The sequence below is a fragment of the Lathyrus oleraceus genome, chromosome 2 (assembly GCF_024323335.1).
Source record: "Lathyrus oleraceus cultivar Zhongwan6 chromosome 2, CAAS_Psat_ZW6_1.0, whole genome shotgun sequence".
NCBI classification, from domain to species: Eukaryota; Viridiplantae; Streptophyta; class Magnoliopsida; order Fabales; family Fabaceae; genus Lathyrus; species Lathyrus oleraceus.
In genome coordinates, this window is record NC_066580.1 from 42,124,015 (window position 1) to 42,149,293 (window position 25,279).

The window sequence follows — 25,279 nt, forward strand, 5'->3', positions numbered from 1 at the left end:
ATAGACAAAAACATAATTCAACAAATGTTTCTTTTATATGGTTTCTATGTAAATAAGATTTTCATTTAAAACAATAACAATAGAGCATAATCACATTTTAAAAATTCGGGAGAATTCGCCGCAACTATTGGATTGTAAACATAAAACCCAATCCATTTTTTTTTGGGATTTTTTAATGAATCCTATATACTATTTAGGCACCAAGTAAAATTCCGAAAATGTCCTTCAAATTTCGGAGATGCAACTCCGAACGCACCTCATGCAACACAACTCATTTGTTTTTGAGTCACACCTCATTTAAATGACTTAAATTATTTTGGAAATGGATGGTCTATTGAGAAGAAAAAGATCTTTCAGTGAAAGTTCATCGACGTAATTACCTCGTAGGACGGGAAAATCTTTAAGTGGAAGTTCAACAATGTATTATCCCATAGAGCGGCAAGGATTCTTCAATGAAGGTCAAACATTTGTATTCACCTCGTAGAGCAACAAGGATCTTCGGATGAAAATCCAACATTTTTATTCGTCTCATAGAGGTGGAAAAGATCTTCTAGAAGTCCAACATTTATATTCGTCTCGTGGGATAGCAAATATCTTTATGAGAAAGTCCAACATTTACTTCAAGACTTCACTAATCCCTTTCAGCATACAACCCTAAAAAACTGAAAACAAGACAAAGAAGGGACACCTCATTAAAAGTCATATCTGCGTAGGGGAAAGAGTATCCCCTTAATGTTCAGAGCAGACTTAAATAGATCTTAAAGAAATAATAAACACACATATACTATCTCGTGTTATCCAATAATATAAATAATTAATTAAAGCATAAATTTACATTTGTCTAGTCTTCTAATCTTGCTAAGGATCTTATTTGATAAAATCTATACTTTCAATATTAGTTTTGTCAGCTCATAATTTGATTCTCAAAATGTAGCGTGATAGATCTCGTGCTGATAACTTGTTGCCTTTTAACTGAGTGAAGGTAGTTCGATTACTTTGAAAATTTATACTTCATCACATCTATCTGTTAGTCTGTATTTTGATACACTCTAACGCCCTTGTTAGTTAATAAAGACTTCAATCGATAGATGTCATTATAATTTTAATGGAAAGATAAAACCTACTTATATTAAACTACGACTTTGTGAGTCAAACCTGAATTAAAGAATGATAACTATTACTTTTTCAAAAAGTGATTTGATTATATATGTACACATTGCAAGAAGATGTATTATTATTTTTCTCTAGGACTTAACTAAGTATTTCTCACAAATAAAATCAACTTTGGTTCTTTAATCTACTTATATTTTACCAAATTATTCATTGTGATTTCTACTTAACGAATAGGTCAAGATGTATACTCAAAAGTCTTTTTGGTGTTTATCTTTGGAAGAATGCCCCGGTCACCTCCCATCTTAAACATATAGAAAAATGATGATGCATTGAAAGTGTAAATTGATATTATAAATTATTTTTATATTATCAATACTTTGCTCTAAGTCAGATTAATTTTTTTAATATGACAAATAAAGTGATATATTATTATCGAATAATAGTGTAAAACTTTTTTACACGCATCTTCATTATTCTCCAAAACATTTTCATGAATATGAATTAATGTCGTCAATTATCATATTCTCATTAAAATTGAAAAAAAAGAAATAATTTAATGTTATTTAATTTATCAATATTTTTATAATAAAATTTAATTTTTAATGCTATTTAATTTATTGATTTTTTAACAATATTTTGTTTTTTGCCAATTATTTTAATGTTATTTAATTTATTAATTTTTTCATATAAAAAGTTAATGATGTCAATTATCAACCACAAAAAATATTCGGTTGAAGAAAAGCATCCCCTACTACAAAACAAGAGCATACCAAGACTCAACATGTAAACAACTATACTAAGACAAACTTATTTGCTTCTTCTCCATCTTATATCAATGTTTAATTTATTTATTTCCGAAGCTTTTTTCTTTAATTTATTTATCTTTTATCAAACAGTTATGATATTTCTACACCACTTCTTACACTAAATACATATACTGTATATACTGTTTACCGTATTTATACCGTGAACAATATTTTTTTAAATTAAAAATAATAATTTGTGAACAGTGTGTGAACAGTACGTGAACAATGCCTTTAAAATAGTGAAATAAAATGTAAAAAATTGATTAATAAAGTGATGAAGTTGGTTAATACACGTCCAAATATTAAAAATAATTTTTACTAGTACACCAAAGTTGATTAATAAAAAATAAAAAGTTGGTTAATAAAATTATGAAGTTGATTAATAAACATTCAGTTGTCCAAAATAATTTTGAGCAGTTATCAAAGTTGATTAATACAATATAAAAGGTTGGTTAATAAAATTATGAAGTTGGTTAATCACAGAATTTTATATCAATATCATTTAATTTAAAAATAAAAAATAACATCTTTTTATATTTTATTTTTAAAAAAATATATTATTATAATATTTCACTATTCACAGTATTGGTGAACAGTGAAATACGATGTAAGTGTAAGTTTTGGTGTAGGAATATCATTTCTCTTTATCAAATTACTCATTGTGATTTCTACTTAAGGAATACATCATCATATATTCAAAAGTCCATGTCTTCCCTATGGAAGAATACTTCTTTTTCAATTTCTTCTGTCCCTACACAACATATATATATATATATATATATATATATATATATATATATATATATATATATATATATATATATATATACACCAAACATTTTTATGCACTATACATGGATTCTAATAAATCCACCAAATACTTTTATCAATTATCACATTACTATTATGATATTTGGATCGAACTCTGGTATCGACAGGGGTAGTTTCATGGTTTGATAGGAGTTGTGTATGTTGTAGTCGAAATTTGTTCAATCATGTCGTCTAAATATATTTTGTTTTAAAACATGTCGAATTGTACCTTTCTTGTAAGTCCAATTGTTAAGTTAACTTAGTAGTCTATAAATAGACTAGATCTCTCAGGTTGTTGAGAGAAGTTAATTGTTGTTATTCACTTGTAATCTTTGAATTCTTATTGAGTAAGTGAATAATAAAACTGTTTTAACAAATTATGATTCTTTTCTTCTTCCTTCTTCTCTCTCTCTCTTTCGTAAAACCTAATAGGATTTTTTGTGTTTGTTCAAGAAACTCACTCACTCTCATATTTTAATTTGTTCTTGACGACATCGATTCATAACAAACGGGTGCAATGAGCATGGAGAAGAAGATGTCGTCAATAAAGTATGAGATTGAGAAATTCATCGGTGTAAATGATTTTGGTTTGTGGCGCTTGAAGATGCAAACCCTTCTTGTTCGACAGGTTTTGTTAGAAGCATTGAAAGAATCAGAGAAGATAGACGTCATTCCTCAAGGAAGTCAAAGTTACTTCAATTGGTACATTTCGATGTTTATGGTCCATTAAAGGTAAAATCCTTTAGTGGTGCACTTTATTTTGTTACCTTTATTGATGATTGCTCCAGAAAACTATGGATTTATGCCTTGAAGACAAAATACCAAGTGTTGGAAAAGTTAAAAGAATTCCATGCTTTGGTCGAGAGGTACACTGGAGAGAAGTTGAAATGTGTTCGTTCATACAATGGTGGAGAGTATTGTGGACCATTTGATTCCTATTGTAAGAAGTATGGTATTGCACATGAAAAGACTCCTTCTAAAACTCTTAAATTGAATGGTTTAACAAAGATGATGAATTGAACACTAATTGAGAGAGTAAGGTGTATGCTCTCTGAAGCTAAGTTGCCTAATCATAATTGGGGCGAGGCACTTTACACAACAATGCATGTTCTTAATATCACTCCTATTATTGCTTTGAATAGTGAAGTTCCAGACAAGATTTGGTTTGGAAAGAATGTCAAGTATGATCATTTGATAGTCTTTGGTTATAAGTCTTTTGTGTATATTCAAAAGGAGGAAAGGTCCAAGTTGGATGCAAAGTCAAAATAATGTATCTTCATCGGCTATGGACAAGATGAGTTTGGTTACATGTTGTATGATCCTGTAGGGAAGAAGCTTATTCGAAGCCGCAATGTGCTGATTATGGAAGGCCAAACTATTGATGACATTGATAAGGTAGAGAAGGCTACAACCAAGAAAGATACCAGTTTGTCTAATGTTGATCCAATTCAGTTACCTAGTCGTAATCTATATGCTATTGGTGGTGATGATCACAATGGTGAGCCATATGATTAAGTCGATGATCAATAACTTGGAGATGAGGTAAATATTACAACTAATGATGGTGAATGGGAGAGCGATATATCATAGAATGAGAATCTTGGTGAAGCTTCAGAATCATCTTAAGTTCAACATAGGGGGTCTAACAGGCAGAGACAACCTTCTACAAGGTATAACTCTGATGAGTATGCAACCTTAACTTATGACGGTGAACCCAAGTGTTTTCAAGAGGCCATGGAAAGTGATGAAATCAAAAATGGATGAATGCAATGCATGATTAGATGAAATCATTACATGATAATCACACTTATGATTTAGTGAAGTTGTCTAAAGGAAAAGGGCTTTGAAAAATAGATGGATTTATAGAGTTAAATATGAGAGCAACTCTAAGTCTCCAAGATATAAAGTCGGACTAGTGGTGAAAGGTTTCCCTCAAAGTTAGGTGTTAATTATAATGATATTTTCTCACCCGTTGTAAAAATGTCATCAATTAGAATCGTGTCGAGTTTGGTTGCTACTCTTGATTTAGAGGTTGAGCAAATAGATGTGAAAACGGTTTTTCTTCATGGTGATTTGGAGGAAGAGATCTACATGAAACAACCCAATGATTTTAAGTTAAAGGTAAGGAAGATCATGTATGTTGATTGAGAAAGAGTTTATATGGGTTGAAGAAAGCTCCAAGGCAGTGGTACAAGAAGTTTGAGTCTGTTATGTGTGATCCAGGATACCAGAAGACTACTTCAGATTATTACGTATTTGTTATAAAATTTTCTAACGATGACTTCATTATCCTGTTGTTATTTATTGATGATATGCTTATTGTAGGGAAAATTATATTTTACATTAACATGTTAAAGAAGCAATTGGGAGAGTCAGTTTCCATGAAAGACATGGGAGAAACTAAATAAATTCTTGGTATTAGAATGATGCGTGACAGAAAAGAGAAGAAACTTTGGATGTCACAAAAATATTATATCGAAAGAGTGTTGTAAAGATTTAAAATGGAAAGTTCTAAGGCGGTAAGTACTCCCCTCGCTACTTATTTTAAGTTGAGTTCTAATCAAAGTCTTTCAAGTGAAGATGAAACATTTGATATGAAATGTGTTCCTTATGCATCTGTTATGGGTAGTTTGATGTATGCAATGGTATGTACAAGACCAGATATAACATATGTTGTTGGTACAGTCAGTAGATTTTTGTCAAATCCATGTAGAGAACATTGGAATGTTGTAAAATGGATTTTAAGGTATCTTCGCAGTACTACTTCAACGAGACTTTATTTTGGAGGTGTCATACGGTGAACTGACTTTGTGTGTTTTTGCTTTGGAAAGCAAATGTCGCGGATAGCAAGAGTCGCCACCGACTTTTCTTTTATCCAATAAGGAAAGGCAGAAAAGAACAGGAAAGTCCTTGATTAGATTTTGGGTTCGGGAGGTACATTATACAAAGGGAAGGTGTTAGCACCCTTTGTATCCATGGTTATCCATGGGCTCTTAATTGCTTAATCACTTATGTTTTTCTTGTCCGAAAAAGTGTTTGAGAACTGTTTAGAAAATGTTTTGAAAAGAGAGTTTAACTTTGTAATGATTCTTGTACGAATGTATACAAAGTGTTTATCTCGTTTGATTTTGAAAGGTGTTTAGAAAAATATAACTCGACAATGATTCTGGTGCGAATGTATACCAAGTGGTGATTTTCTAAAAGATGTTTTGAAAAGTGTGAGGTGTGAAAAGTATTTCAAGCTGCGAGCAAGCATTTAAGAGTTATACTTCACCAAGGTCATTATAGGTATTTCCTATCCTTAGGAGGGTAAAACTGTCCTTACTATTGAGAAGTAAGTAGTCTTATCCTTTGGATGTAAAGGGGCATCGTAGGGTCGTCGATTGGTCATTAAAGGCAACATTTGTAAGGATACCTTAGCATTCGAAGGGACGATCATCATTTAACTGTAGGCTACCACGGAGGGCCATCGAGGGACAAAATCATATATTCGCAGGCAACATCCGAGGGACTATGATTTATCTTATAGGGACATGATGATTTAACCGAAGGGTCTTCGCTAAGTGTATCCCCACATTCGCGGGACATGACCGTAATACCGTAAGGCAACAAAGAGAGGGCCAAGATCATATATTCAAAGGCAACAATTTATAATCAGTTAGGTAATTAGGATGAATCTCCACAAGGGTATCCCATAAATAAAGTGGAATACCTAGCAAGCTACCTTCTCCGGGAGTATGTGAGCCCTCACAAAATTCAGCAAACAGGTCAGAATACCAAATGGGGTGCAATCAATAGTTGCACCGAACAAAGGAATCGCAGCAGTAATAATGTCAGGCAAACAATACACGGCTATGATAGGACATGTCAGATGAACACAGAACAGAACAGAAAAAAAAACAGCGACTGTCATGTTCGCTACTGCCTCGCCTAGCGAAGGCTTGGCGAACACTCGCTACATGTTCGCTTAGCGATGTGCTAGCGAACGGCTGCGGGTTTTGAGTTTAATAACAGTACGATTTCAGCAAGCTCCAACCCTATGGCATCCATTACAGAAATTACATGGTTAAACATTCAAGGCATCCATGCATACTTAAATCCACATGCAAAAACTAAGATATATTTATAAATTCAATCATTATGTCACATGTAAATTGGGAGCATAAAGCGGTAGTGGTAAGGCAAACCTGTTTGCAATTGAATTGCAACGTTGAATTGGCAGATCACTCTTAGGGTTGGTGCCGGATTGAGTTGGGCGGAGGTAACCTTTGTGCAGATGAGCTTCCTTCGGGGTTTCCTTTAGGGTTGCTTTGAATTCTCTTGGTTAGCCTCCAGGGTTTGCTGTCTGTCTCTGTCCACCGTCTGTCTCTGTCTTTTTCTGAATGAGGTCTTGGTATTTATAATAGTTTTTGTGACCTAATGGGCTCAGAATGAAGCCCAAAAATTTCTGGTATTCGCAAGCTTCGCTAGGCGAGTAGGGTAGCGAAGGGTTCGCTAGGCGAAGGATTTTGCTCGCCTAGCGAGCAAGCCAGTTTAAGTCATTTTCTGGATTTCGCCGCCCGTGCGCTGGGTCTTTGTTCCTTTAAGATCAATGTCTTGAAGAATGAGTTGGAGTGCCTTGAAAAATTTCTTGCAAGATTAACGGGCAAATTTTGGGGTATGACAACTGCCCATGTTCAATATTCTTAAACCGAGAGAGTTAGAATGGTACGTATGCCATTCGTGGTCTGGAGGTGGAAGATTATTGAACACTTAGAATGCCCCAAAAATTTGCACTTGCTAATTAAAAGTTAGCCTTGATGGAGATGGGCTTAAAGATGCCATCCAGGAAGTTTGATGATGAGATCTTCAGAGTGCGTCGTACATCAGACCAATTTGAAGACATGGGTGCCACACCGGGTCGTACGCTATACCGTATAGTGAGTCATCCATTAGGTTGTCGACTTCGATGGGGATAAAGGATCAGCATGGATCATACGCTAGATCATATCTGAGCTGCAGAATGAGCCGTCCGTTAGGCTGTATTTGGAGAAATAAAGGTCAGAATGGATCGTACGCTAGATCGTATCTGAGTTGCAGAATGAGTCGTACTTTAGGTTGTATCTGACGAAGTAAGAATCAGAATGGATCGTACGCTGGATCGTATCTGAGTTGCAGAATGAGCCGTACGTTAGGCTGTATCTGACAAAAAGTAGTCGTACGCTAGACTACACCTCGGAATGTACCGTACGCTAGGTAGTATCTGAGGAATGAAGATCAGAATGGATCGTATGTTAGATCGTATCTGAGTTGCAGAATGAGCCGTACGTTAGGCTGTATCTGATAATAAGTAGTCGTACGCTAGACTACACCTCGGAATGTACCGTACGCTAGGTAGTATCTGAGGAATGAAGATCAGAATGGATCGTACGTTAGATCGTATCTGAGTTGCAGAATGAGCCGTACGTTAGGCTATATCTGATAATAAGTAGTCGTACGCTAGACTACACCTCGGAATGTACCGTACGCTAGGTAGTATCTGAGGAATGAAGATCAGAATGGATCGTACGTTAGATCGTATCTGAGTTGCAGAATGAGTCGTCCGTTAGGCTGTATCTGGAGAAAAGTAGTCGTACGCTAGACTACACCTCGGAATGTACCGTATGCTAGGTAGTATCTAAGGAAATGAACATCCAAATGGGTCGTACGCTAGACCGTATTGAAATAGTTGAAGGAATCATATGTTGGGCTGAATCAGAATGAACCGTACGTTAGGCTATATCTGATAATATTGGTATTTGCAATAAATGTCTGGGATGGGCTTAAAGATGCCATCATTAGGAGGATGTCAGAATGCTCATCAGAATGAATGTTCATATGGATTATATCTGAAAGATGTATTTGAATCTTGAATGTAATCGATGAAGATATCCGTCTGAATGGATCTTTATTTTGACTGTATCAGGAGGATAATTAACCTGAAAAATAAAGTTAGCTTCATGCCATGTCATGATGCATGAGAGGTTTTATGCTTTCGAAAATAAATGCGAACATTGCATGCATGTATATGATGCGAAATGATGCATGAATGAATTATGCGTCTGAAAATTTTTGCCAGGGAAAATAAATCCCAATATTCTGGTTGGAGATATTTGTATTGATGACCCTTTCTTAGTTGGGGATACTTGATTTCTGTCTGATGGTAGAAACATTCAACAAAGCCTGGCTGGGGATGGAAGAGATGACCAGTCTGTCTAGTAATACCAATTTCTTCTGGGAAACGACTGGTTTTTGCTGGGGAATAGAATTAGCAACCGGATTCATCGGAAAGCATGGTTAGACTTTATCCTCGACCCTAAAGTCTTTTAGTAACTGCTATTTCTATTTTATGCATGTATTTTCGGTAAACATCAATCATGTTCAAATGCATATATCAATTCGAATTAAATCAATGGACGTTTACGCAAACAAAACAGAAAAGTAAAACAAAAACATCTTTTTGGAAATAAGATTGTATTGATTTTGAAAGAGGGCCTATAAACAGGCAGTTTGAGTACAAGGAGACAGAAATCCTAGTAAGAGGAAATTATCAAGAAAAACAAAGAAAAAGCTATGAAGAAAAAGTCCTATTGATTTTAATTCCACTACTGTCATTATGTCTTCAAGCCTTTCATCTCCTGCTGTCGGATAGAAGTGATTGGCTTGTTCAGTCCCTTTGACTTGGGTGAAGCTGACCGAGAACGGGACATAGTCATACGCTTTAATCCCTAATTTTTTCCTGGACCGCCTTTTCAGGTTTTCAGTCCACCAGGATACCCTTTTTTGCCTAAGCCGCCTTTTCAGGTTTTCGACTTGTCGGGTGTACATGCGTAGTATTTTTTAACTATGTACGTGTTCACGGGATGCGGGGATTCTTCGTCATCTATTGTAGCAAGCATCATGGCTCCACGCTTCCTTTGATTGCTTTCTGGGTAGTATACTGGATATCATACTCTGTTAAAATCATCTGCCATCTTGCTATTCTTCCGGAGAGGGCAGGTTTCTCAAATATATATTTGATAGGATCTATCTTAGAAATCAATAAAGTGGTATGATTCAACATATACTGTCTTAGTCGGCGAGCAACCCAAGCCAAAGCACAACAAGTTTTCTCAAACAATGAGTATCTTGTTTCACAGTCGGTAAACTTTTTGCTAAGGTAGTATATGGCATGCTCTTTTCGACCAGACTCGTCATGTTGCCCCAACACACACCCCATTGAATTTTCTAACACGGTCAAATACATGATTAGAGGTCTTCCTTCAACTGGTGGCATCAGAATTGGAGGTTCTTGGAGATACTTTTTGATTTTGTCAAAAGCTTCTTGACATTCATCATTCCATATCATCTCTTGATTTTTCCTCAGTAATTTGAAGATGGGTTTGCAGGTAGCAATCAAATGGGAGCTAAATCGGGCAATGTAATTCAAGCGTCCCAAGAAACCTCTGACTTCTTTCTTGTCCACTTTAGTACCCAGACTTTACAATTTCGATTGATTCCTCATGCGGCTGTATGACCTTTTCTTCTTGCCGTAACGGTCTGGCAAGCTCTCCAGGTACTTCACAATCTTCCTCGCTTCCATCCTCGGCTTGGTAGATCGGATTTTCAAAGTCATAATGAACAGTAACAAAATTATTATCAACAGGATCCAGAGTGGATATGGATCTGTAATTTGTTACGTGAGTGTGTGTAAGAAAGCATAGCTTATTTAAAAGATGACAGGAAAGATAAAGAGCACAATATTTGAATGCAAGAAGGTCCATTGATTTATTGAATGTGAATATGCTTATGAAAATGACAAAACCCTTGAAAAATTAGCTATTGTGCCCCGGGCATAGACACAATGCTTTAAGAAGTTTAATTGTAAAAATTAAAAATTTACAACACTAAAATAGGCAATAACAATTACTCCTGACTAAAGGAAATCGGGATAGTGTCTTCAGCCTTCCAATTATTGAGTCCGTCACCAATTGTTGGAAAAATCCAGCTATCCAAGTCGCAATCGCTATCAGCATCTTCTACAGCATTACTCTGATCTTTGACTATCTTTTCAGAGTTAAACCCCAGGCCAGACTTGTCATACTTGTACGGTACATCGATCAGTTAACCCAAACCAGTACGACCACCATCTTCGACCACGGCTTGAGCGTCTTTCTTCTTCTCGAGCAAGAGAGCCTTCAGCTCCTCCTGCCCCTTGGATAAATTCAAGATCATCTCCTGGAATTGAGCATTCTGAGCCTGGAGATCTTTGACAGTTTGTTCAAGAGCCATCTTTCTGTTTAGAAGGAAGACCGTGAGAACATTGATCCTTTAGAATACCTGTTATGCAATGTTATGTTATGCTATGCAATGTATGAAATGTTTTCAAGGACTTTTGGAATTTAACTTTGCGTAAACCACCAAAAGAGAGAAACTTTTATCAAAATAATAAAATACAATGAAAGCTCAAGTCTCCCAGGGACGGCTTCTTTTCGGGCGGAGATATGCATGGAGTCTTCGTTCCTCATTAAGCTGGCTGGTGAGCTCTAATACTTTCTTCCTTTCTGCACCGAACTGAGTTTCAAAAGTATCCCTTTCTTCTCTCAACTGGATCCAGGATTTCTTCAATTCTTCAACATTGGTAGGCATATCCGGATAAGGAATGATCTGAGGGGCACCTCCTTCAACTTTTGGTTCGACGATCAGAGGTCCGATTGCAAGATATGGCATGGTAAGCTCACGAGCTCTGGCGCGTACCCATCTGAGATAAGGTTCCATAGGAATAGAGTTTTTCTGTCCTAAAGTACTTCTTTTCACCATGCCCCAAGCTCGTACAAACCTTTGACGGAGACCTTGAGAGTCGTTGTCATAGTCAAACACAGTGCCTTGAATAATTATTTCATGTGGACCATCTCTTCGAGCATAACCAAACTGACGTAGGGCTAAAGGCTGGGTTATAAGTAATACCTCCTCTTATCCCCAGGAGTGGTACGTTAGAGAATTCTCCACAACGATCAATGATGATAATATTTTCTTTGGGTTGGGGACACCAATGGATGTCTGAATGGGATAGCGATATTATCCTTTGAGACCATTTCCAATTTTGCTCATTCTTCAAGACTGATTGAGGAAGGTGCGAAATAAACCACCTAGATAATAAAGGTATGCAGCACATGAGAGTCCATTGCCTCTTCATAGTACGAGTGTGAAGGGAATGCAAAATGTCTCCAAGCAAGGTAGGCACAGGGTTATGAGTGAGAAATATCTTAATAGCATTCATGTCTATGAATTGGTCTGGATTAGGAAATAACACCAAACCATAGATTAGTAATGCTAGAACATCTTCGAAAGTGTGGACACTCATAGTTTTTAGGAATTCTCGGGCCTTATTTATCAGAAATTTGGCAAGTAAACCCTTAACTCCACTTCTTGTTACCCAATTAGTTTCAATGTCAGACTTTGTCATGTGTAAAGCCGCGGCAACTTCTTCAGACTTCGGAATCTTTTCTAAACCACTGAAAGGTATTTGATCAAGGATAGGTATCCCAAGCAGCCTGGAAAATTCTTCTAATGTGGGTACCAACTGATAATCTGGGAAGGTGAAGCAATGATGTTTAGGATCGAAGAACTGGAATAGAACTCTCATCATATCTTCTTTGAAACCGGTGGTAACTAAATTGAGGAGATAACCATGTTTCTTGATGAACCAGGCATGATCGGGAAGCTCTGACACTAAATTCTTGAGTTGAGGAGAGATCGCTACAAGATTGATCCGGATGGTCTTCCTGGAAGCCATAGCCTGTTTGCAATGCAAAGTTAAACCCCTAAGTCCTTGAAATGGTTAGTACAATGTCATGATGTCATGATGTTATGATGTCATGATGTTGTGATGTCATGATGTTATGATGTTATGATGATAAGTAAGTAACAAACACAAACAAGTCACACCACAATCACTCCTAAGTTTTAAGGCTTGCACGAGTTCCATAGGTAAGTACCCTCCCCACTGAAGTTTAGTTGGTTCAACCTGTCCTAGAGTGGTAACCGGGTTCTAGAAGGATCTCCAATCATTGACCTTTCCTTAAGTCCACTTCAGTGCAACACCAAGTGGTTGACCAAAGCTTCCCTAAAGTCCAATCTCAAAGAGTGTAGTATCGAGTCTCAACCAACCCTAGTCGGAACCGAAGTCAGTTATCTCACTACTTTCTAATGGCTAGGATGAGTCAATTAGGGTTCTAAAGGTCTGGTTAACGCTTTGATGACACCACGCGGACGCCAAATTTTTCCTCAAGTAAACATGAGGAACATCAGGACATCCAAAGTGTCACATTAACCGTAGCCATCATTTTAACCATTCCAGTATACGCCAGATAGTCGCGATGATCTCTTGCTACTTACCTAAGGTACACTAGATCCGGGTGTAGGATCTTTCACTCAAGCATAAAGTACCCAAGCAATCCCTTAAAAGTAAATCAGACAATTCAAATAAGTGATCTTGTTTTTTTAAGGCAACCTATCTTTCTTGTCCCCAGCAGAGTCGCCAGTTCTGTCATACGGTGAACTGACTTTGTGTGTTTTTGCTTTGGAAAGCAAATGTCGCGGATAGCAAGTGTCGCCACCGACTTTTCTTTTATCCAATAAGGAAAGGCGGAAAAGAACAGGAAAGACCTTGATTAGATTTTGGGTTCGGGAGGTACATTATACAAAGGGAAGGTGTTAGCACCCTTTGTATCCATGGTTATCCATGGGCTCTTAATTGCTTAATCACTTATGTTTTTCTTGTCCGAAAAAGTGTTTGAGAACTGTTTAGAAAATGTTTTGAAAAGAGAGTTTAACTTTGTAATGATTCTTGTACGAATGTATACAAAGTGTTTATCTCGTTTGATTTTGAAAGGTGTTTAGAAAAATATAACTCGACAATGATTCTGGTGCGAATGTATACCAAGTGGTGATTTTCTAAAAGATGTTTTGAAAAGTGTGAGGTGTGAAAAGTATTTCAAGCTGCGAGCAAGCATTTAAGAGTTATACTTCACCAAGGTCATTATAGGTATTTCCTATCCTTAGGAGGGTAAAACTGTCCTTACTATTGAGAAGTAAGTAGTCTTATCCTTTGGATGTAAAGGGGCATCGTAGGGTCGTCGATTGGTCATTAAAGGCAACATTTGTAAGGATACCTTAGCATTCGAAGGGACGATCATCATTTAACTGTAGGCTACCACGGAGGGCCATCGAGGGACAAAATCATATATTCGCAGGCAACATCCGAGGGACTATGATTTATCTTATAGGGACATGATGATTTAACCGAAGGGTCTTCGCTAAGTGTATCCCCACATTCGCGGGACATGACCGTAATACCGTAAGGCAACAAAGAGAGGGCCAAGATCATATATTCAAAGGCAACAATTTATAATCAGTTAGGTAATTAGGATGAATCTCCACAAGGGTATCCCATAAATAAAGTGGAATACCTAGCAAGCTACCTTCTCCGGGAGTATGTGAGCCCTCACAAAATTCAGCAAACAGGTCAGAATACCAAATGGGGTGCAATCAATAGTTGCACCGAACAAAGGAATCGCAGCAGTAATAATGTCAGGCAAACAATACACGGCTATGATAGGACATGTCAGATGAACACAGAACAGAACAGAAAAAAAACAGCGACTGTCATGTTCGCTACTGCCTCGCCTAGCGAAGGCTTGGCGAACACTCGCTACATGTTCGCTTAGCGATGTGCTAGCGAACGGCTGCGGGTTTTGAGTTTAATAACAGTACGATTTCAGCAAGCTCCAACCCTATGGCATCCATTACAGAAATTACATGGTTAAACATTCAAGGCATCCATGCATACTTAAATCCACATGCAAAAACTAAGATATATTTATAAATTCAATCATTATGTCACATGTAAATTGGGAGCATAAAGCGGTAGTGGTAAGGCAAACCTGTTTGCAATTGAATTGCAACGTTGAATTGGCAGATCACTCTTAGGGTTGGTGCCGGATTGAGTTGGGCGGAGGTAACCTTTGTGTAGATGAGCTTCCTTCGGGGTTTCCTTTAGGGTTGCTTTGAATTCTCTTGGTTAGCCTCCAGGGTTTGCTGTCTGTCTCTGTCCACCGTCTGTCTCTGTCTTTTTCTGAATGAGGTCTTGGTATTTATAATAGTTTTTGTGACCTAATGGGCTCAGAATGAAGCCCAAAAATTTCTGGTATTCGCAAGCTTCGCTAGGCGAAGGATTTTGCTCGCCTAGCGAGCAAGCCAGTTTAAGTCATTTTCTGGATTTGGCCGCCCGTGCGCTGGGTCTTTGTTCCTTTAAGATCAATGTCTTGAAAAATGAGTTGGAGTGCCTTGAAAAATGTCTTGCAAGATTAACGGGCAAATTTTGGGGTATGACAGGAGGATATAAGCCTACTCTAGTGGGGTACTCTGAATCAAATTCCAGAAAGTCCACTTCGGGCTACATGATTAAATTTGCAGGGGGAGTGTGACTTGGCAGTCAAGATTGCAAAAGTGTGTATCACTGTCTATTATAGAGGCTGAGTTCATCGCAGTTACTGAAGCATGCATAGAGTTACTTTGGTTGAATATTTTTTTACAGGAGCTTGGTTTTGTTCAAGACAAATATGTGTTATTTGTGGATAATCAAAGTGCGATTCATCTTGGTAAGGATCTGACTTTTTATAAAAGGTCCAAACACATTAATGTGAGATATCATTGTATACGTGATGTTTTGGATGGTAAGTTGTTGGAGTTAGTTAAAGTTCATACAAATGATAATGGTTCTAATATGATTACTAAATCATTACCAAGAGGGAAATTTAAATCTTGTTATGATATCACCGGTTTGGTGATTTCCTCCGCATAGCTGTGAGAGGGAGATTTATTCGGTTTGGGCTCTATTCTTATGTGAAAAAAGACCCAAATATGATTAAGTCATTTGTCTCACTTATTTAAGTCGGTAGGATAAATTTAGGGTTGAGAGAGATTGATAGAAAATAAGGATTCAAAAAATAGAAAATATGAGAGAAATTCATTTCTGTTTTTCAGTAACGAGTCTCAATAAATCGACGATCCCCAATTTGTTAATCGTCAGATCAAATTCGAATTTGGAGGTCAGGTTCGTAACAGATGTATCTAACTTTTGACTATTCATAATTTTTTTTAAAAAAATTATAAGATGAGAGTTATCTGTTTCGCACTGAAGTTGCAGATTTACAAAAAATTTCAGGTTTTTGATTCTTATTTGTAAACTAGTTTTCCTTGTGATTTGCGGTTGTTAGCACTAGTTTGTGAATCACTTTAAGACTCTTTTGTACCCTTAATTGATTATAGTGGAATTATTTCTTTGGTCTGGACGACTCGTGATTTTTACTCTCACATTGAAGGGTTTTCCACGTTAAAAATATCGGTGTTCTTTTGTGCATTTATTTGTTTGATTTTCCATCTTTTATTTGTCGTTGATCCTTAAGGTTCCTACAAGTCTGAGGAATTTTATAACCGCTGCGTATTTGTTTGATATCGTGTCTTAATTTCCCATCACTTATTGCACCATTACTATCGTAATTAATCGAAACACAACCAAATTTTAAATCATAATCTAATAATTGTTACTACCAGCGACTACATATTCAACCTCAGCGGTAAAAAGAGTTATGATATGTTACTACTTATTATACCTAGAAACTAAACAGCTTCCACCTCTAACTAAATTATCTATTGGGATTTCTACTAGGGTGTTCATGAGTATGAGTCAATCCGCGAAACCACTCACCCAATTCTTATTTTTACCCAACTCAATCATGTACGACTCCAACCTGAACCAACCCATTCAAACCCGTCGATATTTGATTTGGATAACAAGTTTGAAATTTTAAAATCGTGAACCCGCGAATCAAACCCATTGACATGCCATGCTATTTTTATTTTATTTTTTTGTAAATTATTTATCATAATCCTTAAAATGCATATATATTTTGTTAATATAATTATAAATTTTATTAATGGTAAAAACTTAAGTCTAAATCAAATTCCTTTATTCAAAGAGAAATACGTTTTATCCTCTATATTATATTTTATATAATTTGTATTTATTTTTGGATTCGATTTGAATTGTGAAAGAGTTTTTAAACATTAAACGATACATTTTATTTAAATTAAATACTAAAATTCTATGATTTTTTAATGTTTTTGTAAAATAAATGTATTAATTAAATTTAATTTTATTTAAAAATTAAAATTATATTTAGTGGAGGATCTATAAGTTCAAATCAACTCAATCCATTGATGAACCAATTAGTTTGGTTCGAATTTAATCTTAGAAATACGGATCGAACACTCAACCCAAATCAAAAATTAATTAAATTGAATATTAAATTTTAAAAAAATTAGATCCAATCTAATCCGGCCGACGTCTCTAATTTCTTATCATGTCTTTTACTTAAAAGTCTTGGTCTTTCCCTTTGAAAAAAATGCATCTTTTCATTTTCTTCGGTCCCTACACATCGTAAATATACAGCAATGTGAATGGAAAATTGTAACCAGAAAACTTTCTCACAATTGTCTGAAGAAAAGTATCAATTACTACAAAACAAGAGTCAATATGTAAGAAACTCTGATAAGACATACTTGTTTGCTTCTGCACCATCTTATATCAATGTTAAATTTTATGCTATTTTTCCTATAAAACAAAGGATAATCCAACATCATCAAGTAAAAAAAAGCATTATGCTTATAAACAGTTAGTAAATTAAAATATATTTATGATTGGAAAAATATTATTGTTTTAAAAATTAGAATGAGTTAATTAAAGTTTGTATTAAAAAATTCTTTAAAAAATTAATAATTTTATTAAAATCAAAGTAAAATTTCCAAAATAATATTTTTTTATTTAATTATTAACTTGTGCCACTGGGCACAAGTTAACAATACCTAAGAGAAATAGTAAAAATATAAAATTATAATAAACAACTTAAAACTTAATCAGATACAAGAAATTTGATTATAATAAACAATACATTCAAAAATATTGGTCTCTTAAAAATATATTTTCATATGGCCGATTTAAAATAGAGAGTATAATATGTTTAAAATTTTTAAAAATTTCCAACAAATCTCCTCTTGTGAACACAATTAATGTTATTAGAATTTGGATTTAATCTTTCAATTTCATTGTCTTCCTCTTAAAGGGTCCTCCTCCTTTAAGAATTAATATTTTTGATGAATTATGATATCACTAAAATTCTAACCACACAAATTATCCCTACTCAAGTGGTTGAAGAAAAGTATCCCAACGATAAAACAAGAGCATGCAAATACTCAATTTTCTTCTTTTCTTCTTCTGAATGCTATATAAACGCAGGATAATCAGTTGCTACTTCCAACATCACCAACCTTTGAAAAAAAAAAAGAATTTCTCTAAATGAAATCCTTACTTTTAGTATTGCCTTATTTTTCCCATCACTTGTTCTTGTTGCTACTTTTTCATTTTACTTCCAAATCTTTCTCACTATGTAACCCCCATGATAGCTCTGCTTTGTTACAATTCAAGAACTCATTTTTCGTCAACACTTCTTCTAAACCCGATACATTTGATCCTTGGTGTTCCTCTTTTTCTTTCAAGACAGAATCTTGGAAAAATAGAGAAGATTGCTGCAAGTGGGATGGTGTCACGTGCGACAACGTGTCAAACCACGTGATTGGTCTGGATATTAGTTGCAACAATCTGCAAGGTGAGTTACATCCCAATAGCACTCTCTTCAAACTTAGACACCTTCAACAACTCAACTTGGCTTTTAATTATTTTTTCATCTCTTCATTACCCGTAAGTATTGGCGATCTAGTCAGTCTCACACATCTAAATCTATCATACTGTAGCCTCACTGGTAATATTCCTTCACAAATCTCTCATTTATCAAAATTAGTATCACTTGATCTTAGTAATTCTCACATGGAACTCAATCCCTTCACATGGAAGAAATTCATTCATAATGCTACTAATTTAGGTGAGCTTTATCTTTATTATGTGGATATGAGTTCAATAGAAGGGAGCTCTTTGTCTATGCTAAAGAATTTATCATCCTCTTTGGTTTCTGTTAGTCTAAGTGACACTGGGTTGCAAGGATATTTGTCAAGTGACATTCTCACACTACCTTATCTTCAAACACTCGATTTGTCATTTAATGATTATCTTAGTGGTCAACTTCCAAAGTCCAACTGGAGCAATCCTCTTAGGTACTTGGACCTCTCTTTCTCCAATTTTTCTGGTGAGATCCCATCATTACTTTCAAAACTTACAAACCTCATTTCCTTAGATCTTGGATATAATAAATTTAGCGGTAACATTCCAAATGTTTTTGAAAATTTAATCAAATTAGAATATTTAGATCTTTCCAGTAATAAACTAGTTGGCCCAATTCCAAGTAAAATCGCAAATCATTCAAAATTGTTCCGTCTCTATTTAGGAGATAACATGTTAAATGGAACAATTCCACATTGGTGTTATTATTTGCCTTCTTTGTTACATTTGGACCTCCGTGACAATCACCTCACAGGATTCATTGGTGACTTCTCAACTCATTCATTAGAATCTTTGTCTCTCTCTAATAACAACTTACATGGTCATTTTCCCAATTCAATATTTAAACTCCAAAATCTTACTCGCTTAGATTTGTCATCAACAAACTTGAGTGGTGTCGTGCATTTTCACCAATTTTCAACACTTAAAAATCTATATTTCCTCAATCTTTCGCACAACAGTGCTCTTTCTATCAACATTGATGGCAAAGCTAAAACCCTCCCACCTCACTTTCAATATTTATCATCAACTAACGGTAATCGTTTTCCTAAATTCCTAGCACCACTACCCAATTTAATAATATTAGATCTTTCAAATAACAACATTCATGGGAGAATTTCCAAATGGTTTCAAAAGAAACTCTTAAACTCATGCAAGTACATTGAACACATTGATCTTAGTTTCAACAAGTTGCAAGGAGATCTTCCAATTCCACCCTATGGCATTCAATACCTTTTACTCTCAAATAACAACTTCACAGGAGACATTGCTTTGTCATTGTGCAATGCAAGTTCCTTGACAGTTCTCAATTTGGCTCACAACAATTTAACAGGGACAGTACCAGAATGTTTGGGAACATTTCCTTTTCTTTCTATGTTGGATATGCAAATGAACAACTTCTATGGAAGCATTCCAAGAACCTTTTCCAAGGAAAATCATTTTGTGACAATAAAGTTGAATGACAATCAATTGGAAGGACCACTACCACGCTCTTTGGCTCATTGCACATTCCTTGAAATTTTGGACCTTGGAGATAACAAAATAGGTGATGCATTTCCAAGTTGGCTTGAAACTCTACAAGAGTTACAAGTGCTCCGTCTACGATCAAATAAACTTCATGGTAAAATCACATGTTCTAGCACTGAGCATTCATTCTCTAAGTTGAGAATTTTTGACATCTCTCATAACCATTTAAGTGGACCCTTGCCAACATCATGCATCAAGAACTTTCAAGGAATGATGAATTTGAATGACAACAAAAGTGGTTTGCAATACATGGCTAATGAGTATAACAACGGTTACTATTATGATTCGATCGAGGTTGTAATGAAAGGTTTTTCTATGGAGCTAACGAGGATATTGACTACTTTCACGACAATTGATTTATCAAACAACATGTTTGAAGGAGAAATTCCTCATGAAATTGGAGAATTAATTTCTCTAATAGGACTCAACCTTTCAAACAATGAAATCACAGGCAATATTCCTCAATCTTTGAGTAATTTGAGAAATTTAGAGTGGTTGGATCTTTCAAAGAACCAATTGATAGGTGAAATTCCTACAACTTTGACAAATTTGACTTTCCTTTCTTTCTTAAATCTTTCACAAAACCATCTTGAGGGAATCATACCTAAAGGTAAACAGTTTGATACATTTGGAAATAGTTCCTATGATGGAAATGCAATGTTATGTGGATTCCCGTTGTCTAAATCATGTGTAAATGAGGAAGATCAACCACCAATGTCAACATCAAAAGATGAAGAAGAGGAATCAGGATTTGGATGGAAAGCAGTAGCAACAGGATATGTGTGTGGGGCAATATTTGGATTGTTGTTTGGGTATAATGTGTTCTTCCTTGGGAAACTCCAATGGCTTGTAAGATTTTTTGAACGTATGTTTAACGTAAGACTTAAAAGAACACACAAGAGAGTCGGTGGAAATCGCAGATGAATTAATTAGTTTGATGAAATTGTTTTTAAATATAATGATATGAATTGTTTCAAGTTTGAACTTTTCTGTTTCAGTAATGTAGCCCCGTCTCTTTTTAAGAATTTATTGTATTTGAAATCATAATCTCAGTTTATGAATAAATATTCATTTATATTTGAATATTTTGTAGTATTGTTCTGACGTTTTATTATTAAATAAGTCACTTTACTTTCATCCAACAATGTATAATAGGGACTTGTTGGAACTTGATTTTATGTTCCTTACTCAAAATTTAATTGTGACATTATCAGTTGAACTATTGTAATGAACCTTAATTACTTATCTTATACCACTTGGATGATTTTACTTTAAAACAAACACATATTTCGAAGGATTGGATAGTAGAAACTAAAATTAAATTCCATCTAAATGATGGAACCACACATAAGTGTCTCTCAAATTCAAATAAAATCCCATAAACATCAATAATCTAAAATGTGGGACTCTTAATATTTAGTATCACATGCGCGTATTAAAACTGGTCAACCACCAATTATCCTTTGGGTTAATTAATACTAGCATGGACAAACATACACACAACCAGAAAAATATTTAACATTTTTCATAAGCAATTTCTACAAAAGAGGTCACTTTTACAACTTTTTCATTTCAACTACTTACTTAAAAATGTTAAATTATTGTATGAAGATACAATCCGTAGCCAAATTTGAATAAAATTGAACCAAAAAAAAAATTGAAATTAAATCCAAATAAAAAATAGCAATGCACTTTACTATAATGTAATGACATTGATACTAAGTTTGATTCCAAAATATTAAATTACAGATATTATTTATTATAAATAATAAATAATATTAAAAAACATTAAATCATATATATTATTTATTATAAATGATAATAATATAATTATTATAACATACTTGCATAACATAAACTTATAAATATGTACAGGTTATACTTACTCAATTCACTCACGTTATACTCATCCAGATAAATAGAATGAATTTTCAATTAAAGACTAAACATAAATTAATTTTTTTTTTTATGATTCATTCAATTAAAGGCTAAATTGAAAAAAAAAATAGAAAAAAAAAATATTCCAAAGTTGTTCAATCCATGATTACATATATAATATATAATATTCATCTTATTAATAATTGGTTGTAAATTAAAGATGGATTTAATTGAAATACACCGACAGTGTAAAATGATTTTACACTGTCAGTTAATTTTAGACGTTGGATATTAAAATAAGTTTGACTTTTATTTTAAAAATCTATAAAGTAATGCAAACGGGTGATAGTGATGAATTGATAGTGTACATTTTTTTACACTGACAGTATATAGTAATTAATCTCATTAAAGATATGCAAACAAATATAAGGATTTCCAATGAATTGTTATCTCCTTCTGAACCATATTTGCAACCAATACTGATATCATTTGTTAGATTTGTTCATAACCTTATTATTTTTATTGATATAGAAATCAAGAACATAATTCAAAAACAATCTCTGAGTCGATAAACCATCAAGTTGTATCCCTTAAACCTATATCATAATTCAATCAGAGAATAAAAGCGAAAACTGAATTTGTCATTTTCTAATAAGCGGTTTTGTCTTATCTACAAATGGGGATCATAACCCCTATAAATAATCAAATGGTTATTTCTTAGTGTTTAATATTTTAATTTGTCCCCTCATCAAATTAGATATTGATTTATGGTATCTACACAATAATCTCATATTTCATGACATTTATGTTTTTTGACACATACTTAATCTTAATTAAAAAAATTTGATCACAAATGTCATTTATTGAAAAGTCTTGGTCTTTTGAAGAATGCAACTTTTCATTTTCTTCAATCCCTACACATCTTAAATATACACCAAACATTTCTATCGAATATATGGAAAATTGTATCAAGAATTTTTTCCCACATTTGACTGTAGAAAAGTATCCGCGACTAATAGAAAACAAGAGCATTGTAAGGGACTATGATCAGACATACTTCTCCGTTTCTTCTCCATCTTATATCAATGCCAAATATTGGGTTATTTTTCCAATAAAGCATAGGATAATCAATTGGTACATCCAACATCACCAAGTAAAAAATAAATAATTTCGCAACAAAGTGCAAGTTTAACATTGTGCTTATAAACCGTTAGTAAATTAGAATGAGATTAATTACTATACATTGTCAGTGTAAAAAGATTTACATTGCCGATTCATCACCATCATTCGTTTGTATTACTTTATATATTTTTTAAATAAAAATCAAATTTATATTAATATCTAACGTTTAGGATTAACTGACGGTGTAAAATCCTTTTACGCTTTCAGTGTATTTCAATTAAATTCAATTAGAATATATTTATGATTGAAAAAAATATTGTTGTTTTAAAAATAAGAAATAATTAATTATATTGTGATTTTCTTTTTTTACTAATGAGTCTAATATTTAGTGACTGATGGCAATAATAAATGAGTAATTATATATTATATATTTGGAAACGAAAAGTAAAAATGCAAACTTGTTAATGTTTTAGAGCATACTTTTCAATTTAATTTACTTTTTAAAAATAAGAATTAAGGGAGGTTGGTGATAATAAGTGATTAATATTTATTCTTATAATTATTTTTCATAGTAAATTACATATATTTAATATTGTTTTAACTAAATTTTTAAAAAAAGTTGTAGAGTGATAAAAGAGCCTCGAATTTAAATTGACTCAATTAACAAATTTAGATAGAATCATAATTAGAGGTGATAAAAAGGATCTCATTTGTTGTGCAGATCTGTTTTAGCTGCATTAAAGGATTTAGGTCCAAACCTTTTAATGTGTTGGCATCTGCCTATCTTTTTTTTTGAGTGCTTTTATGGATAGAGACATTAACCTAAATTCTTATATATTTAGACTTAAAATAGGCAGGATCTGCGAGTACACTCTGTCTCGTACTCACTTTCTTGAGAGCGTGACAAAATTTTAAGTCCACACTATCAATTATGTTTGTCCTATTCCGTCCCATTTTTTTCGAACTTTTGTGAGACAAACTTAAACGCGATGAACATGTTCGTTTGTCACCCCTAATCGCAACCACATCAATAGAGTATAGAAAAACAATATAATCAAATAACAAGTAATTGTGTATTATTTATATATATATATATATATATATATATATATATATATATATATATATATATATATATATATATATATATATATATATATATATATATATATATATATATAAAAGAGTAAAATTTAAAAAGAAAGCCAAAGTTGACAGAAAAATTTATGAAAAAATAAATGTGCATTAATATATCACACAAAAACAACGCTACAGTTGATAAAGTCAAGCACATAATCAAAGAAATAACATTAGTTAGAGAAATATAAAATCAAGGGTCATCCTAATCAATGATCAGTTAAAAATTTCAAATAAAGAAAAATACTATAGGTTTAGTTCATTAAATACATATAAAATTATTTTAAAAAGTTAATTATTTATGTTTTTATTTCATTGAATACATATTTTAAAAAAATATATATATATTATTAATCTCTTAAAAATACCCGACTTACCTTTTTAATCTTTTAACCAGTGTCGGAAACATTCTCCTAAAATTAAAATGCATAAAATTTAATCAAATCAAAGAAGTTTTATTATAATAAATAAAAATAATAGTAATACATTCACAAGTGTTGGTCTCTTAAAAATATATTTTCATATGCCTTACTTAAAATAGACGGTATAATATGTTTAAAAGTTTTAAAAAATTTCAACAAATCGCCTCTTGTGAACACAATTAATGTTGTTATTATTTCATTTATTATTTTGATTTATCCAACTCTTATTTTTATCCAATTCAATCATGTACGACTCCAACATGAACCAACCCATTTAAATACGTCGGTATTTGGTTTGGGTAAAAAAATTGAAATTTTAAAATCGTGAACCCGCGAACCCATTCCAATGACATGTCATGTTATTTTTATTTTATTTTTTATAAACTATTTATCATAATTCTTACAATGCATATATATTTTTATTAATATAATTAAAAGATTTATTAATGATAAAAACTTAAGTCTAAATCAAATTATTTTATTTAAAGAGAGATACATCTTACCATTTATATTATATTTTATATAATTTGTATTTGTTTTTGGATTTGATTTGAATTGTGAAAGAGTTTTTAGACATTAAACAATACATGTTATTTAAATTAAATACTAAAATTTTATGATTTTTTAATATTTTTGTAAAATAAATGTGTTAATTAAATTTATATTTTATTTAA

At 33.5% G+C, this 25,279-nt stretch overlaps 1 protein-coding gene across 1 annotated transcript in view; it reads left to right on the top strand.

Annotated features, from left to right (window-relative positions):
- The window catches only part of LOC127117983 (receptor-like protein 7), a 34,061-nt gene extending 12,932 nt beyond the window's left edge, over nt 1-21,129 (top strand). Inside the window, exon 2 of the mRNA XM_051048111.1 lies at nt 19,024-21,129. Coding sequence (XP_050904068.1) covers nt 19,024-20,970 — 1,947 coding nt within the window. The 3' untranslated portion in view covers nt 20,971-21,129. The remainder of the gene's footprint in view (nt 1-19,023) is intronic.
- Nucleotides 21,130-25,279: the final 4,150 nt, after the last annotated feature.